This window comes from Schistosoma haematobium, chromosome 4 (assembly GCF_000699445.3).
Source record: "Schistosoma haematobium chromosome 4, whole genome shotgun sequence".
NCBI lineage: Eukaryota > Metazoa > Platyhelminthes > Trematoda > Strigeidida > Schistosomatidae > Schistosoma > Schistosoma haematobium.
In genome coordinates, this window is record NC_067199.1 from 32,448,679 (window position 1) to 32,466,970 (window position 18,292).

The following is an 18,292-nucleotide window of genomic DNA, read 5'->3' on the forward strand; positions in this document are numbered from 1 at the left end:
TAATCTACGGAGTTCTAGTAAGGTCGTGAGCAGTGAAGCCCAATTATATCTGATGTGGGGCGGTTAACCACTGATATTATTGGAAGATAGTTGTGAAATATAGAGAATTGGCTGGAGGTAGGAATGTAAATCACTAGATGCCAACTCAATAGTCTAAAAATTAAGCGCTAGCAACAAGACTTGAAGGTAGTGGTCAAATTGCAGTAGGGGTTGTGAATGTGTACTGCTAAGGAATTATATACTAGGAATAAATAGCTTTCCAATGCTTCCTGGTTTCCAATTGTTATTTAACAAAGATTAATCCGTGGTGTGAACTACAACGTTGTAAAAATTATCAAAATTTCAGATATTGTACGACATGCTTACATTCACAGGTTTTAAAGACAAAAGTTGAAAATAGTGAACGGAACAGTGAGGTCTCGTAACAAAAATATGTACACTATGCCAGATGTCAAAATTCAATATAAAGACTAATCGAAAACAGAAAAATATTAAGAATGCTATTATAAATAAATTAACTTTATATTGTAGAAACAATTACAACAATAATAGCAGTACCTTTTGAGAAATCTACATAAAGAAAGTAAGAAAGAGGAATTTAACTATGGCTTTAACAGCACGTCCTGTATTTTCAATAAAATACTACTTACCGTCGATGACGACGATGTTGTTGTTGTTGATAGTGGTACTGAAGGGGGATTTTGTTGTGTAGACGAAACTGAATGGCCATCAGGATTTGGTGTTAATGCGTCAGAAGTAAGATGGGGCGGAGAAAGAGAAACAGCACCGACACCAGGTAGATTGACACCACCACCAGCACCCATTGAAGATAAAGGACTAGGTACTGATAATTCACCTAAAGGAATGTAAAAGAAGAAACTATACTTCGATATACATATATAACCTCATATTCAGAGGTATGTATTACTGTAACTTATCGTTCATATTTCCGTGGAACAATTGAAAAATATCGATCATGTCAATATGCAAAATAATGTATGAAGCCATGTATCGATATTCTTCGACAATATTCAAATGACAATTAATTTAATGTTATGATCTTATTCAAGGCAGTCATCAACTTTTAGCTCCTTGAATCGATGCACTTTGTCATATTCAAATGAATTATAACGAAGATGACAATCTTCTCATTGCACTGTCGAAACTTAACAAAGGGACTAATACCTTCAAGATAATTCATACTCGCTTCTTGAATAATGTTTAAAAACGAATAGATCCCGATCCTCAAATAAGGATGATTATCCACACTTGAAAGCAATTGATTGATTAGATGATTTAATATAGCAAAAGATTAGCATAAAAACTAATTTCATTTACTGAAAAGGTTATAGAAATATACATGGTTAACTTTATATATTCTTAACAATGACGATCTATAAAACTGTTGTAAAAAACAAAACTAAAACATAAATATATACTGCACATAACAGCGCATTAGACACATAATACTAATACTATTATTATTGCCATTATTATTATTATTATTATTATTATTATTATCATTATTGAAAAAGAAAACCGTCCCACACCCACTTCAGTAGTATATCAGAACAGCTGATCAAGCAATATTATAAATGAAACTAGCCGACTAAATGATAGCTTCAATTTCCCCCAATACCACCACCTACCTCCTCTACTTCTACATCATATTATTTATTATTGCCATCCCAACTAGGTCATGAAAGCTAACATAACAACTACCACCCCAATACTATTTTGTTCCAGTTACTGACCCAGGCTACAACGACATAAGAGTGGAGAGAGAGGTGAGGTGAAGGCGCAATTAGAATTGTGTTGTTTTTGTTGTTATCGCTGCTAGTACTGATGTGATATATAGAATAAAGGCATGCTGAGTCGGATGGGACTTATAATATATACAAGATAGTGGTGACGGTGATGGTGGTGTACGACATAAAACTGAAGGGTGGTGAGACATATGTCTAATCGATAAAGGAAAATGATGGTGGGGACAAGACAAGGAAAATAAAAAAACAAAGATGAATTGTATTTGTTAGGAAGACAGAGAGAGAATGAGAGCAATAAGGCAAATTTACGGTATGTACACACCTCACAAACCAAATGGCATGTTAACACAGTGGGGTGGGTGGATGAATGAACAGGAAGAAGAAAATAGGCTACTTTTGTTATTATGTGTAAAGTGATAAACCCTAAAACGAAAGGTCTATATATAAGCTTTTACATGGAATGTGTGTTCAGAGGAACTGCATACATAAGCGAACAAACATTCGTATAGGTGTGTATATGTGAGTTGACACACACAAGCAAACAAAAGATATACATTATCTTTTTCATACATAAATTCATGTATGTACATATTATTGGGTGTGGGTAGGACCAAAAAGAGATATAGAAAAACAAAGAAAAAAGATGCGGATAGATTGACTACATAAATTGCTATTAGTCTCAATAATTTTTATGTTAGAGAGCTTGTTTTCAATTCTCGCGACAGTTGGAGCTTATATATATATAGTGGTTTCCAACGATTTTACATACTAAGGGAATAGTATAAGTTGAACGTAATGTTTATGTGGTTAATTTATTTTTACGATAGAACCGAAAAAAAAAAGTTTGCAATCTCCTCATGCACACATAAAAAGCACAAAATATTAAATGAACTAATCATAGAACCATCTGATGGTCGATCAGCATCATTATCATCTTACCTCCTGCCAAAGATGAAATTGAACCTATTCTGCATGAATTCGATACGTTTGTAGTGCTAGCAACTACAGGTGATAACGATGATTTAACATTGGATGTAGTAGTATGTTGTTTATTATGAAATGTCCCAGTCGAAGGAGGAGCAGGAGGAGGTGGGGGATCAGTGCAAGTTGTATGCGATTGTTGATTTTGTGGTGATGTAGTACAACTTGGTGTACCACTACCAGAACCACCACTCAAAAGTGGCGGTGGGTTTTCATCAAATTCTTTATGATCTAATTCAACTGAATGATCTCGTTGTGTATTGTTATTCGTGGTGGTATTATGATTGTGATTATTACTCTCAGGATGTGATAGAGTTATGCCGTTACCAGAAGAATGGTTTTTGTAAACAGAAGAATTCGGTCCACCATTACTGCTACTATTATTACCATTATGCTTTGTTGATGGAGTACGTCGACCGGAAGAATTTGAGCTTTTAACACGAACCTGTGTAGAAAAATAATAAATGATAATGAATATTTATAATAGCAGAAGTAGTAAGAATTTACGATTTATAAAAAAATGTTGCTAATTTAGTCAATATACAACTACAACTAATCAGAGGAAAAGTCATCATAATGATTGAACGTAAATGCATAAATAGTGAACATTTGACCACATATTTTACATAAACCTGAGTTATTCTATCAGCTTCGAAACACATAACATGCAATATGCTTTTGAATACTAACTTTTATAAATTCTAAGTGGACCAGTAGTAAAACATAAAAATGATTTTATTGTGATGGCTAGAACTCTGAATGAAGTCACTGAATTGTTCTTAAATGACATGACACCTAAAATTGGTTCGATCTTTGGTAGTCGTGTGCATGTGCATCACTGAGGAATCGCATGCTAGGATGAGAAAACTGTGCAGTGCTTCCAGGTTTCAAATAGTCATTTAACAAAAATGAGTTCGTAATGTGAAATATGTAAAAGTTGAATTATTAAGTTTGAAAGCCATTTAGGGAATCCAACAGGGAAAATTTAACTACAAAAACTAAGTATTAGTAAATGTTTATTAGTCGGTAAGATCTATGCACAATTCCAATGCCGTTCATCCTACACGTTTGGGGCTTGATCGTAAGTTACTCAATGAAATCACTATTATATATATATATATATACATATATCATTTAGCATACCACCCAACTTCGTGTATTCACAATAGAGCTACTAGCCAGTTATCTATATTTTATACGGATGATACAATAGTAATTACTCACCAATCCGTTTTCTTCCAAAGAACTATTACCAACCGCGTTACATTTGTCTCCGGAGGTGGGCTAACGACAGAATTGAAAATGAACATAGTACTTACTGTTTATATATATGTGATTTACATCAAAACAGATACTTCAAAACTGCAGATTATCAAATAATATAAATAGGCAAAGTATTAACACATGTGTATTTCTATGTCAGTGTATATATAACACATGCTATGATACAAACGTGAATTGGTTTTTTATGTAGATAATAGTGACAGACAAAAAACCTAAAGAATAGATTTCTTTACCGTACTTGTAAGGTTTCCAGAAAGGGTTTTCAAGTTCAAGAATATTGAAAAACAAAAAATATACTATGGTAGTTCTATAGTTGTCAAAATGACATTTCGACAAAATTGAATACAAGAATTTATATGTTCCAAAAGTAAGCATTTTCATTACTTTGTCAAAAACTTGAGTCTACCAGTAGAAATACATGCGTTCAACAGTCATATTTACATATATTATCTTTACCTGAGCTTTACCATTAAGCAAAATATTAACAGATTGCATAATGTATTATTATGTGATCGGTAAAATTTTACACGTTAAGAACTCCCTGTAACTCATAAACATCATCAAGTGCCAAACTGGAAATTAATAACTACAGTAAAAAGTCTAATTAATTAACGCTTAAAAAAGAAATGCATAAATTACTGTCAATAAGAAATGGATAAATCTATGGAAGATTTACTATAATAAATAAGATAGAATACAAAACACGCAGTACAGTATCACTATGCTAAAAAAGTTATTACTAACCAAAATGTTGACAGGTTAAAGGAAACAAACTTACTCTTTCAGTTTTACGACGTTTCTCATCTGGCGGTGCATTTGAATGTACATCAAGCAAACCTGGAGATCGAGAATTCGTACGTTGGCGACTTGGACAAGAATTAACACTGGGTACAGGTGTTGAACTTTTTGATGGTGGTAAAACAGAACCTGGGTTAGGAAATGTTGATGATATAGACGATGATGATGGAGGTAATAGATTATTTGAACCAAAACCAGATATATCTGGATGTAAACCACCGAAAAGTCCAGATGATAAAGGAAGGCTTGAATTAAGTCCATCATGCAAATCTGGATTCATGCCTACTGCTGCAACAGACTGGGCAGCAGCAAAACTAGCCATCGTAGCCATTAAATTATGCGCATCGATTGGTGAAGACCCTGATAGACTATTAGACCCGAAGTTCAACGGTAGACCAAAAGCTCCTGGTGGGCCACCTTGTGAAGCGGCGGCAGCTGCGGCCATCGCTGCAGCCATTGCCGCGGCAGCTGCTGTTCTCTGAAAAGAACAATGAAACGTTTATACTTCAGGAGAAAAATTAATTATGTTTAACAAGTCGATGGCAGACAGAAACAAGTAACCATGCGTGAAAATATCAAATTTTTGCCTAAAAACTAATATAAAACGTATTAAAAACACGAATCTGAGTATAAATACAAAAACCACCAAATTATGGTGAATAGAGAGTAAAATCAGATTTTTAATACTTGAAGGCATCCATCTCCGTAACCATGATCGGTATAGTATGAAAAGTCATTAACCATTAATTTTCCATTTTTCAGAATCTTTATGCGGTAAAACCAAACAAATTAGACCAAAACTATCATGGAAAAGTGGAATAATTTGGTTTAGCTACAAGAATATTTCCACCTTAAATTAGGTCAACATTGAAAATTAAAATAAAAGATGACATAGAATACGCGTAACACACTAAATAGGACAAGTTTACAATTTAATCAACTAATGAATTGATGACTAGGCACAAACATGAATTGATAAGTGGTGATAAGATGATTACTCTTTCATATCTTATCAATTTAGCTATTCATAAAGAAATCGGCTAACCGATACAAACTTAAATCTATAATGTAAGTCTAACAGTACACAAAGAGAAGAGAAAGTAACACGACCACACGAATAAAAAACAATAAATATCAGTGATAGTGAGACAAGAAACAGATTAGACCTATCATAGAGTTAAAATTCCCATACAAGTATATTGAATCATTAGTATTATGCATAGTTATCCAAGTTACGCAAACAGTAGATGACAGAATGTGTGATACATAAAATCTAATCATCATTCATTTTGAAAAGCTAGCGAGAATAGAAAGTGAATAACTCTAGAATGGCTAGATCAAAACATATACACCACTAAAAGAAAATACCCACAACTGTTTTGAATAATTTCAAATTTTTAGATCAAGGCCATAGCAGAGGAAATCCATTACACATGTTGGATGAAACTGTAATGTAAAATTTTATTACGATACAACTAATACGACTGGAAATTATAATCATGGCTTGCCGAATGCACCCATCTACACAGGTCTCTGTAATTTAAACCCGTATTCAAACACATGCATCCATGAATTGCACCCAAAGTAGTAGTGCAAAATATAAACTACTAGGACAAGACAAACACTTCTTATCCAGTGAACATTAATTGTTTCAATAACTTAAATTTTTTACTGTTATGTTTTGCGTATCATCAACGAAGAAAAAATAATCACAACATATATAAATACGGCCTGCCGTCCCAGACATACAATGTATGATGTAGCAAACAAAAAAACTAACATTCAGCATCATAGTTGTTGTCTGTCTATCCCTCCTTATGACACAAATAGCATATAAAAGCTCTCGATAAGCCTTCCATTTTAATAAGAGGCTCATAGAGAGTGAATTAATTTGTGGTCGTCCAAACCTACCACCACCACCACACTATTACCTTAATATTCATTTTATCACCACCCCACTATACAATAGATAGTTGAATGGCCTCGACGGCACGCGGATAGGCATTCTATCACCCTAATAATCATGGTATGTCTCATTCTCACCACCCCATGACAGGAACATACCGTGATCCCCACCCCATCCCATAAGAAAGCTGGTCAAATAGAGATAGAAAGAGGTTGGGAGAGTGAAGTCAGACATCAAAATGTATCGGAAATAAGAAGCGTGTGAAACTTGGTGAGGGTGGATTATAACCACACCCAAACACAGATGTGAAAGCTACAAGCTCTCAACGTAACCGAAAAGATTGTTACCATTGGAATGGTGAAAAGTATGTATAAAATCGAAAGAGCTAAGGTCTCAGATCGTTGGACAGTTGAAATCTATTGAAAATCAGTGATGCTAAATGCACATTACGAAAGGTATGAAGAGGATGAAATTATAATGAAAAAATACACCGGGACGTATATGTTAAAGCTTGAAAAAAACTGTGTCACTGCCATACCATCTAGAAAGTTTGGGCGCGTTAGGCAGAACTATTGATAACAAATTAAAAAAGGATTTCGTTTTTATCTTCATAAACATAGAACACACAGCTACATCTTACCATAGATTACGGAAAGCTAACATACCAAAACAAATGAAAATCTGACTGATCATGAAAAACGAATCTTAGTAAAGAAACGTGAAACTAATTACTCAAAATATTGCTTTGACAAATTATCGATTTAATCCAAATGTCAACTGACTAATGGTGAATGCAAAATCCTACAGATGTGTCCTGGTGCTTACGTAACAACAAGAACTATTTGATGGTCAGTAAATTATATATATATATATATATATATATATATAACCTCGTCTGTGAACAATTTTCACATGACTTATTAGTCGGAATGTTATTAGAAAATTTGCCAAGCCCAAATAGCAAGATAACTGCTGATGAGAACTTAACGTGAACATTGAATTATTATTGGTCATCTAACGATAGTAAAAGAAAATCCAGAAATATGTTATTACTCCAACTATTTATACTCTTGAACAATTATAGGAAATATGAATTTTGGAGCTAATCTACTGGGCAAGAAATCAAGTTACTTAATGAGACAAGGTCACATGACCAGTAAGAAGTGTAAGCGTGAATAATTCACTCAAACTGAAACCACACTTACACATATTTTTTTAAGGCAATTTGTCTATCTGTGAATACATTTAAATTGTTCGTATATTGATTCGGTGATTGATGAACAGGCTTTATAACTGAGTTGATTTCTTACATATGAACAGGGATTGATCATGTGTTCACGGTCGTATAGAGTAGTTAAATCAGACTGTAGAATTCTAAAGTAATATTTCTTGTTAACAATTCGCACTGTATCGAATGTGTGATATCCCAAAAGCACCCACTAACACAAAAACTGCCTGTCGTCAGGTATGTTACCATTGTAATCGTTGGGTTACGTGTGAAACTTAGTAGATCCAAATTATGCACAACAAATGTTTGCTTAAGAGTAAATAATAATAAAGGCTTTATTTAACACCATACATATAGTACAATATGGGATTCTGAACCCAATGATTTGAAACTGATTGTTAATAAGATTCTACATACATTTTTTTGTAATAAACCGTGATTCAGTGAAATGAAGATAAGTTTGATTGCAATTTTCATTATAATAAGTTTGTCAATCAGTCAGCTACAACGTTGGACTATGCATGTATGTGCATCGGTCCAAGTTGCCACACCTCATTAGCACAACAAGATGAACACCAGATTGATAGAAGCAATTAAGTCAATGGTGTAATATATAAAGGAAAGATTGCATATAAGGATATAGTACAGTAAGAAAGAATTAGTTCGTAGAAAGAAAGATATAAAGCAATTTTAATCTCATAGTTTAAAGGAAGACAGAGTGTATACACCGACGCCATTGTGATCGATTTTGAGCCATGTCACCCAGTCTCTAACCATTGGTTACGATAGTCACGCGGACCCCAACCAAGTGGTCTGCATCTACAAACATGACTCAGACCAGAAGTTAATGACTTCAAGCACTGATGCCACGTTTTGTTTGGTGGGCTCTGACTTTCTTCTAGCCATCCCCAATACTAGTCTGCATTGAGTGTTATGGTAATCGGTGTTCAGGCATACGTAACACGTGGCAAAACCATCTCAGTCGATGATGATTCACAACCTCATCAACTGATTTACCTCCAATACCTAATATCTGCGTCTAACCTCACTATTACTTATCCGGTAGTCCCAACAAATGCGAGCAATATTTCTAAGGCATCTGTGGTCAAATACTAGTAACTTACGTGTATCTTCTACTCTCAATGGCCACGTTTCGCAGCCGTAAAATAGAACAGAACGAACTGCCACGCAGTATACTCGTCCCTTAATTGATAGACGGATATCTCGCCTTCGCCATGAGTTTGACCCTAATTTATATTTAGCTATATATGTTGGGATACAAAGGAACAGTTTAGTAGTTGATAATCACAGACAATATGTTTATGAGCAAAGATAGATGGCGATTAGCAGTGGAATCAAGGACGCGCTTTCTGTCGTATTTAGGACTCGTTAGATGGATGTACCTGGATACTAGTTGTTGTCTACTCCGGGATTCAAACTCAGTACCGTTCGCTTCGATCGCTGTCGAGCTATCCACTTAGGTAATAAGTCCTGATAGCCACAGACTTGTGCAATGAGATGAAGTTTAAATCCATTTTGTATTGTTTGTTTGAATCTTCCTATTGATATTTAGGACTGCAATCAATCGGTCCTGGGTTTCACTGCTAACCACCATCCATCTTTGTTTATAATGCTTGTGATTGAAGGCAATATCGAGGCAATCCGTACATGATGCACATACACCAATAAGAGACTGATCAATTGCAGTTCTAAACATCAATAGAATGATTCGAACAAACAATACAAAATGAATTTAATAATAGGTTTGTTTGACAACGTCTAGGATAGCTAGCAGTAAAATGACAACAGGTGTTTTTGTTGCAAATTACAAACATTTACTTCATGCCTCGGAAAAGCACGTTCACAGCCACGATGGTGAGAGAGAGCGACAAAATGACAGGCCAATTAACACATCAAACGTGTCTGTTTGTCTAACATTCAAAATAAATACAAAGACAAAAGAAACGATAGCAGTATAGACAGGCGTAATAGGCTTGGAGGCTCAGACGGAGAAAATATCGGAGGCTCATATAGTAAATGCATTGCAAACAGAGATGAATATAATGTAGAACGTGAAGTATATATTTTCACTGTAATAACCACCCCAACACTGTTAAGGTTATTATAACAAGGGTGGTGGTTACATACACTGGTCTATATGACATATAAAACATGATGTTTATTGTATATAAAATCCTTACATAGGTTATATTATTATGATTATATTACACACACCCCAAACAAATAGGATTATGGATGTTTAAGATTATTTTTGCATATATGTGCCAAAGGAGCGATAATTTTTTGTCTTTCTCAAGAGGAGAGAGTTTTCATATAGAAAACAAACAGAATTAAGTGTGTGAGTGAGTGGTAATACAAAAAGGAAAAAAATTGGTTACTGAAAAAGTCAATAAAAATAGTAAGGAGAATAATGACAGTCATCAATTAGATAGTCACACACACCCTGAAAGCGTATGGTGTCTACCCATTATAGAAGAGGTTGTTACAAAAATACTCAGTTGTACACATAAATTGACAGTTCTTCCGTCAATAGAAATGTATGTCAACGTAAGTAGGTGTGTTAGCTCTTCAACCCGCTAGGATATGGTTTTAACCCTCCTTGTTTTGTTGCAATTCTGTTTACTTATTATTGTATGGCTTACTAGAACTCCACAACTGTTGTGACAGCTTGAACTGATATATGTCACCATTACATTGACTAGTAATTAGTTAATGTTTTACGATTGCATTCATAAAAAACTACATAGCTTTTAGACTGTATAACCGAATTTCTACTATGGATTTAGAACATGTTTTTTTCCAACTGCTACATATTATTGATAGTCATCATGAACACAAACAGTAGTACAATTACAAAGAAAAAAGAATTTAATTACTCAGACTTTAATAAATTCGCTAACGTCCATGTGAAATCATAAAAAAAACGATAGGATGTCAAACGAAACGATTCCCAAATTGGCATTTGGAGTTAATTAAACCGCAAAATAAAAATTGAAAAGAAGCTCAAATAACATTAATTATCTACCTCTGTTTAATGATATCTACCAGCATAATAATTAACGTTGAATTTCAAACCGAAAAATAAAGATTTCACTGACTAGGATAAGATACAATAGCAGCATATTAATTATGAAAAAGGAACTTTTTCATACTTTAGAAATTCTGAATAGTTTAAAGTCAATAAGCGATATATAGTTCAATGCAAATACAACAACATAAAGAGAGGAAAACGAGATATGTCCAAATGGATAATTCTTTGAATAAAATCATATTATCACATCCTAAATGCATTGTGTAAGTTCCTTAGTTCTCATATTAAGTGAAGAAAAAGTGTATCAAATGAATAGTATACACACAACACTTGAGAGAACAAACGCCCTATTATCTATAAAGTATTGTCAACAGTTGTTAGGTTTTTGTGTGCATATATTAATAACATACATATGTGAACTTCTGATTAACATACAATTTTACATGTTGTTCTAGGTAGTCACACACAGAAATATCTGTATAGCATTATAGACGTACACAACTACACAAATGAACGAACACGTACAAACAAACAAGCACACAAACATCGATGACAATCAACAAAGCATTAAACATAAACATGTTTAACAACTATATATCGTGATAATTGAAAGTGGGTTATAATAAAAATCATATATATTGTATGCCTGAAAATCAGTTCTATACATATAGAGTACAGTATAGAGAGATAAAGAAAGTATAGCGGTTTGTGGAGATTGTCCATTCTGAAGTACGTTTTTGCCTCGGACTAATTTTAACTAAAGAATAGTTGAAAGCGAAAGGTGCACATACCTAGTTCGGGACATCTAAGTAGTACAAACCCATAGAGTCATATGGAACAGTGTACATTGTCAAATTCAATCAGTTAGCAACGATCATTCAATATCATTAGTAAGTAACTTCCTTACTCTCAATATAGTTAGAGACTATTCCTAACATAACTGAATTGCAAAATAACTTTGTAATAAACATTACGGGGGTTTATTCTGTAGTATATCAACTGCCACAACATTAGAAAACGCAAACATATGAAGGCAACGATCTAATGCCTGCGACAATAAAAGTGCTCAAAATAATAGGATGAAAGGAATGGAAACACTTAGAGGGAGTTAAAAACGAAACCAATCGAGTAGTATCAGTGGAGACTTCCAGACGTAGATTATCTCCCAGACTATAACCGGGAATTTCGCACCTTTATTAACGGGTAAGAGCCCGAATAATACAGGTTTAGACCAATTAAGTTTACAACTTTATCCACCAGTTAACTACATTAACCTAGTACTCTGGGCGTGAATTTAGTAATACTAAGTAGGTGACTTCAGTAAGTGTGGAAAGTTATTCGAAGCTACGTATGATCAAGTACTTGTGTCCCACCCACTGAAGGATATAATTTGATGCCGTCAATTTAAATGTTGACTGGCTTTAAGTCCCAATTCAACAGATTATTTGGGTTAAAAATTAAAAACAGAGTGATGTGTTTATTTAGGATGCTGTTCAGTTATGACAAATGATCTAAAACATCTTGTTGGATACACTAATGAAAAGACGTGAAACTTACATGGTTTCCCCAAATTTCTTGCTAAATATTATATCATGGAAACTACCAGACTAGAAACAAAGTTAAATAAGCTGATTTCTGTTGTTTTTAAAAAAACTTTCTAGTTAATTAAGGCAGCAACGACTGAGATCAGTTACATGAAATAACATTAAAATTGATGTTAATCTCCTATTCAGATTGTTCATAAAATGTTTATAACAATAAAAGTGGCTGTACTATGTGTCAAGATGTTTTATCCATTCATTCTGATTACCCGATTCGAAAGTAGATCAACATTCTACCTTTTTCAGAGATAGATCACCTAGCTGATGACTTTATGGCCCCATCCCTTTTGACAAACCTAAAAACTGTATACCATCATCTGTTGTCACTGGTTTATCTGTCAGCTTTTCACTCGTAGCTCACTGCAGTTTACTATTATTGTGTAAACGTCGTGTTTCAGTGTTCAAGTCATATTTTGATTTTATTGTTCTAAACATCAATTAACTTGACAGAAGCATCGGCGACTCATCTGTCTTTTCCGTAAGCTTTGTAAAGACCTCTGTCGTTTTTAAAACAGACTCGAAGTCATCCAAGATGACCATGGGATCAAAATTTATTCAATACTTGACTGGATGCTTTTTTAATTTATTCTTAAACGAACCACTGAATTTTCATCTTTGAACTAAACTGAAGGGAGTTATCCACTCTAAAGATCCGTTACGGAAAGAATGTCTACCTGTTCGTAAAATTTACTTGGTATCAATGATCTGTACTTGTGTCTAAAGATGGTATTTACCGAATTCAAATGACTACCAAGAAGTTACTTTGATGATTACGATATACTCATTAAGATAAAACATCGAAAATACCACTGAAGCATCTAGAGTTATTGGCGAAAATAACCTTGATGATGATGTTACACTTTGTGCACCAAACTGAGAAATAAGCTATTTTAAGAATGAGGGATTTACCAAGTATTTCAGGCTTGGATAGTAGGAGCAGGGTATAAACAACTGGGATCCAGATTCGAGTGATCATACTAAGAAAAAAGCTGGAGGATTTCCCGAACATACAGGTTTGAAAAGAGGTTGAGTGAGTAGACGATGAATAAATGAGGTAGGAGTCAAAATAAACCTAAGATGTGCTGCATAGTGGTAACGAAATGAAAAATACAAATAATATACAAATGCACTTTGGATGTAAGACAAATAATTAGAATGCCAGGAATTCGTAACTGAAAACTGAAAAGAGAAAACAAATTGTTTAAAAGTCCTTAACCAGACTTACTTGTTTTTCATCTAAATTCTTGTCACTAATAATGGCAGATAGTGCAGCTGGAGATATCATTGGGGGAAACGGTGGTTGACCAGTCACTCCATCCATTGGGAACATTAATGGTCTTGGAGCATTCGGGTTAGAAAGAGAAGTAGAGGTGGGTGAGAACGGTGTATGCGCCCCAGAAGCAGAAGGACCATGATAAGATGAGGTCGCCAAAGATGCATTAGAGGATATAGATGATGGCAATGAAGCACCCACTAGATTATTGCTAGTTCCAGGAGGAAATGAAGTTGGTATATTATTAATATGAGCAGGGATTTGAGAATAAGGATGACTATTGTTGCTAAGTAAGCCACTGGATAACTGATTCATAGTAGCATTCGTACTACCAGGAGGGAATCCTGCAGCAGCTACTGCAGCCATTGCTGCTGCAACTGCCGGGTGAGATTGGGCAAGACCAGAAAAGAAAGCCGGATTATTAGGACCTGGGATACCAGAAAGGGATGACTGAACACCAGAAATGCTAGGATTCCCAACAGGATTAGTATTTGTAGTTGGGGGCGTAACTGAACTGGTCATTTGTGGTAGAAATGGATTGGGAGGTAAAAGCAAATTATTAGCAGTATTGTTATTTAGAGCTGGGAGTCCACTATTCAAACTGTTAATTCCAGTGCATGGAGGTGCATTGAGCCCACTTAGGCTAGTTAAAGATGGAGTGGATTGAGCTCCTCCCCTGGAGCCGCTTATGGGTAGAACGGGATTATCGGATGGTAACTGCCCTAACGACGGTGGAATGAGACTGTGTGGGAACCCACTATTTAGTCCTCCAGATCCAGAATTCATCAGTAATTGTTGCTGTTGCATAGTCTATGGCACAAAGGGAAAGGTAGTTTGAGAAATAATTAGGAGTATAAATAATATAAATATAAGTATAGAAATCAACAGAATTTACCGCGTAATACAATTTTTAAATTTCGAAAATAATGTATAGATGTATAGGAGCTACTTCAAGCATTTCAATAATAACCAATGAATTAGGCAAAAGCTAGGCATCGCTTTACTTTTCAAGACCAAAACCTCCTCTCAAATTAGTATACAATACGGAAGCAAGCAATCAAATCACAAGAAAAAGATAGGGCACCTTAGTGAAATTTGTTTGCTCTTCCGTTGTACAGAACTGTCAGTAAAATCGTTGATTCAGTCTACACCTCTCAAAGAGAGAAAATTTTCTGTCTCAGAAGGGACAACTTGCACTACGCGGCAAAACACCGAAAATTCAATTTTCTAATAATAGGGACATTAAAAATACATTTTTATTTCGTTACTGCATAAAAAACCAGAAAGTTTCTAATAATTTAACGAAGAAAAAATAACTGACATTTTGTATCTCAAAGCTTGTGTTTTTGATTCAAAAATATTCAAACTATGAAGAGAACGCCGATTAAAATTTGTAGTTAATTGGAATGACTTTAGCATGCGTGTTCTGACTGGTGCTTGAAAGTAGAGTTTATCAAAAACCTACACAGAAGTCATTTTTAGACCAAAGTTCATAAAACTATCTTTATTGAAAACACATAACTAATTACCGATCACAGACTGTTTAAATCAATAGATACAAAAAGCGACTGAAGAGACTAATTAAATGTTTCGCAAGGGTTTTAGCGTAAAATGTTCGACTGCTCTTAAGTAACCCGACCGGAGCTGCTACCTTGACGCGGTGGTCGGGCTTGCCTATCGTGATGACCCAACCGAGCTATATTGGCTGGAACATACGTTCCTGTAGGTTCTACCATGCCAGACAGGTCGATTGGTGAACGGTAAAACTAAAAGCAGCAACTCAAGGTCTGAGGGCGAAGTCGTACTGCTGACTGTAGAGAGGTGTGACAGCAGTAAGGTGTTCCCCTCGGACAACTAGCATCTGCAGCGATGCTGCCTTCCCACAAGGAGGGGTGGGGTTAGAAAAGGTCGATCCTAAAAATGTCACACCTTACCTTACCCCACGGATTTCCGTCTCCGGCGGTAAGGCCCTTTGAACAACGGAGCTAACACATCAAAAACTCCCACGAAAAGGCCGTGCGCGACCGGCCTCAAGCAGTTGTCCCTTGGGCTTTGCGGTCACGCTCTCAGGTCTTCAAGGCCAACATTAATCCAATTTCCTTTTCAGGTTCCTCAAGAAATACCCTTCCAGGGTGTGGGCAGCCGGAAAGTGACATCAGCCCTCATACCCGTAACAGCATACGAGACCAAGTTGGTCACATTCAAATCCTTCCTACACCTCCTAATACCTCTCTTATCTCCATGGCTAACCCTCCTCACGTCTATTTATCATCTCGCGCCGCTAGGGCAAACGATTCGAGTACGCGGAACGCTATTCCTGGTCTCCTGAAACCACGCTCTAAACTACACATAGGAGCTTTTAACGTCCGAACACTGTGTCAAATAGGACAACAGGCTTCCTTAGCCAGGACTTTAGAATCCCGCGCCATCGATGTGTGCTGCGTCTCCAAAACGCGCATACAGGATCCGAGTAGCGTCATTTATCTGACCCCACCATGCCAAAACAAAGTACCTACTCGATTCACACTTCGTGTATCTGGAAGCACTGATTCTGCTTCCCGTGGCTTCGCCGGCGTAGGTATAGCATTGAGTCCTAGGGCAGAACTAGCTCTCTTAGAGTGGATCCCAGTAGACAGTCGTTTGTGCGCTGTTCGACTGAACGGAACAGTAAGGATATGAAAAGATAGGGACACTCGTCGTCTCTGCCTATTCTCCCACTGACTGCAGCGCAGATGATGTAAAAGATGAGTTTTACAGAAAGCTTTCCGACCTCCTCCTAAAAGCTAGGCGCTGGGATGTAGTAATAATGGCCGGTGACTTTAATGCTCAAGTAGGTAAACTAAGCGATAGAGAAAGACACCTGGGTGGATCTTATAGCATCGTGGCTCAAAGAACAGATAAAGGCGACCGTCTGTTGCAGCTATGCTCAGATAACCGCCTCTTTCTTGCAAATACTAACTTTAAGCATAAGGAAAAACATCTTTTAACATGGAAACCTCCTAATTCGTCCCAACGTCGGACCCAAATAGATCACGTCGCTATCAGCCACCGATGGAGGGGCTCGATAGAAGACTGTCGCTTGTTCTGGAGCACATGCTTAGATTCAGATCATGCTCTAGTACGAGCGCGTATCTGTCTGCGTCTTACTGGACGTAGGAAAGACGCTGCAAGGAAACCTCTTAGGGGCCTACTTAGTGATAGTCAAGCTAAGAGTATATTTCAGGAACAACTAGGAAAACATTTATGCAGCCATAGAGGTGATGCCCACCCTGAGGAAGCATGGAATGATATCCGAAAAGCTGTGGAAACAGCAGTGATATCTGCTAGTACGGTAACCCGTAAGGTTAGGGAGCAACACTGGATCTCAGCAGCATCTATCGCACTGATAGATGCTCGGAAACTCATTCCAGACTTCGGTTTCCCATGATCTCCAGTCAACCTGAATGGCAAGTTAATGTAGGTCCTCCGACTCTTTATGAAGTTGAAAAAGCTATCGGAAATCTGAAGCGAGGGAGAGCAGCAGGCCCTGACAGGTTCGCTCCTGAGATTTTTAAGGATGGTGGTCCAGTATTAGCAACGAGATTAACTGAGGTCTTAGGTAGAATTTGGGAACTGGACGTAATCCCATCTGACTGGTCTCAATCACTGATTGTGCCAGCCTATAAGAAAGGACAAAAGTCCTCTTGTGACAATCACAGAGGAATCAGTTTGACAAATATAGTATCTAAAATATTAGCTTCAATAATACTTCGACGCCTAACTAAAGCTCGTGAAGAGCAGACTAGAGAAAATCAGGCTGGTTTTCGACCTGGACGTGGTTGTATAGATCAGATATTCACACTACGTCAGGTTCTAGAACACAGACACGCGTTCAGACGCCTCACAATGGTAGTATTTCTCGACTTTAAAGCGGCATTTGACTCTGTTGATCGTAAGGTTCTATGGCAGTGTTTGTCACTGAAAGCACTACCAAAGTACATTAACCTTACAAAGGCTCACTACTCGAACACAACTGGTCGAGTGAGAGCTTATGGCGAACTGTCATCAGAATTGATTACCTCAAGTGGTGTTCGTCAGGGCTGCCCACTCTCTCCATTCTTGTTCAACTTTGTCGTTGACGTACTTTTAGAGCTAACACATTCCTCGTCTAAATTTACAAGGGTTGAACTTCTACCGGGAGGTTCACTTGTTGACTTAGAATATACTGATGACATAGTTTTATTTGGTGAAGACGCTGACAGAATGCAGAGTCTTCTGACCACTCTAAGCAACAATGCACGCATGTTCGGGATGCGATTCTCGCCCTCGAAATGTCGCTTCAGAATTGGGTTGCATTGACACCCGAACTAATGATAGGGAGTAAAGTAATTGAACGTGTCGATCGCTTCACTTATTTTGGAAGT

General features: G+C 36.4%; 1 protein-coding gene across 2 annotated transcripts in view; it reads right to left on the reverse strand.

Moving 5' to 3' along the window:
• TLE4_1 (Transducin-like enhancer protein 4) overlaps nucleotides 1-18,292 on the reverse strand; it is a 36,896-nt gene that overhangs the window by 14,519 nt on the left and 4,085 nt on the right. Inside the window, exons 8-12 of one of the 2 annotated variants that reach the window (XM_012936341.3) lie at nucleotides 13,842-14,699; nucleotides 4,810-5,307; nucleotides 3,972-4,031; nucleotides 2,706-3,192; nucleotides 651-856 (exon numbers count right to left, since the gene is read on the reverse strand). In XM_012936341.3, the coding sequence (XP_012791795.3) occupies nucleotides 651-856; nucleotides 2,706-3,192; nucleotides 3,972-4,031; nucleotides 4,810-5,307; nucleotides 13,842-14,699 (2,109 nt within the window). Of the gene's footprint in view, nucleotides 1-650; nucleotides 14,700-18,292 lie in introns of both variants that reach the window. The other variant, XM_051216220.1, reaches the window with a different exon arrangement.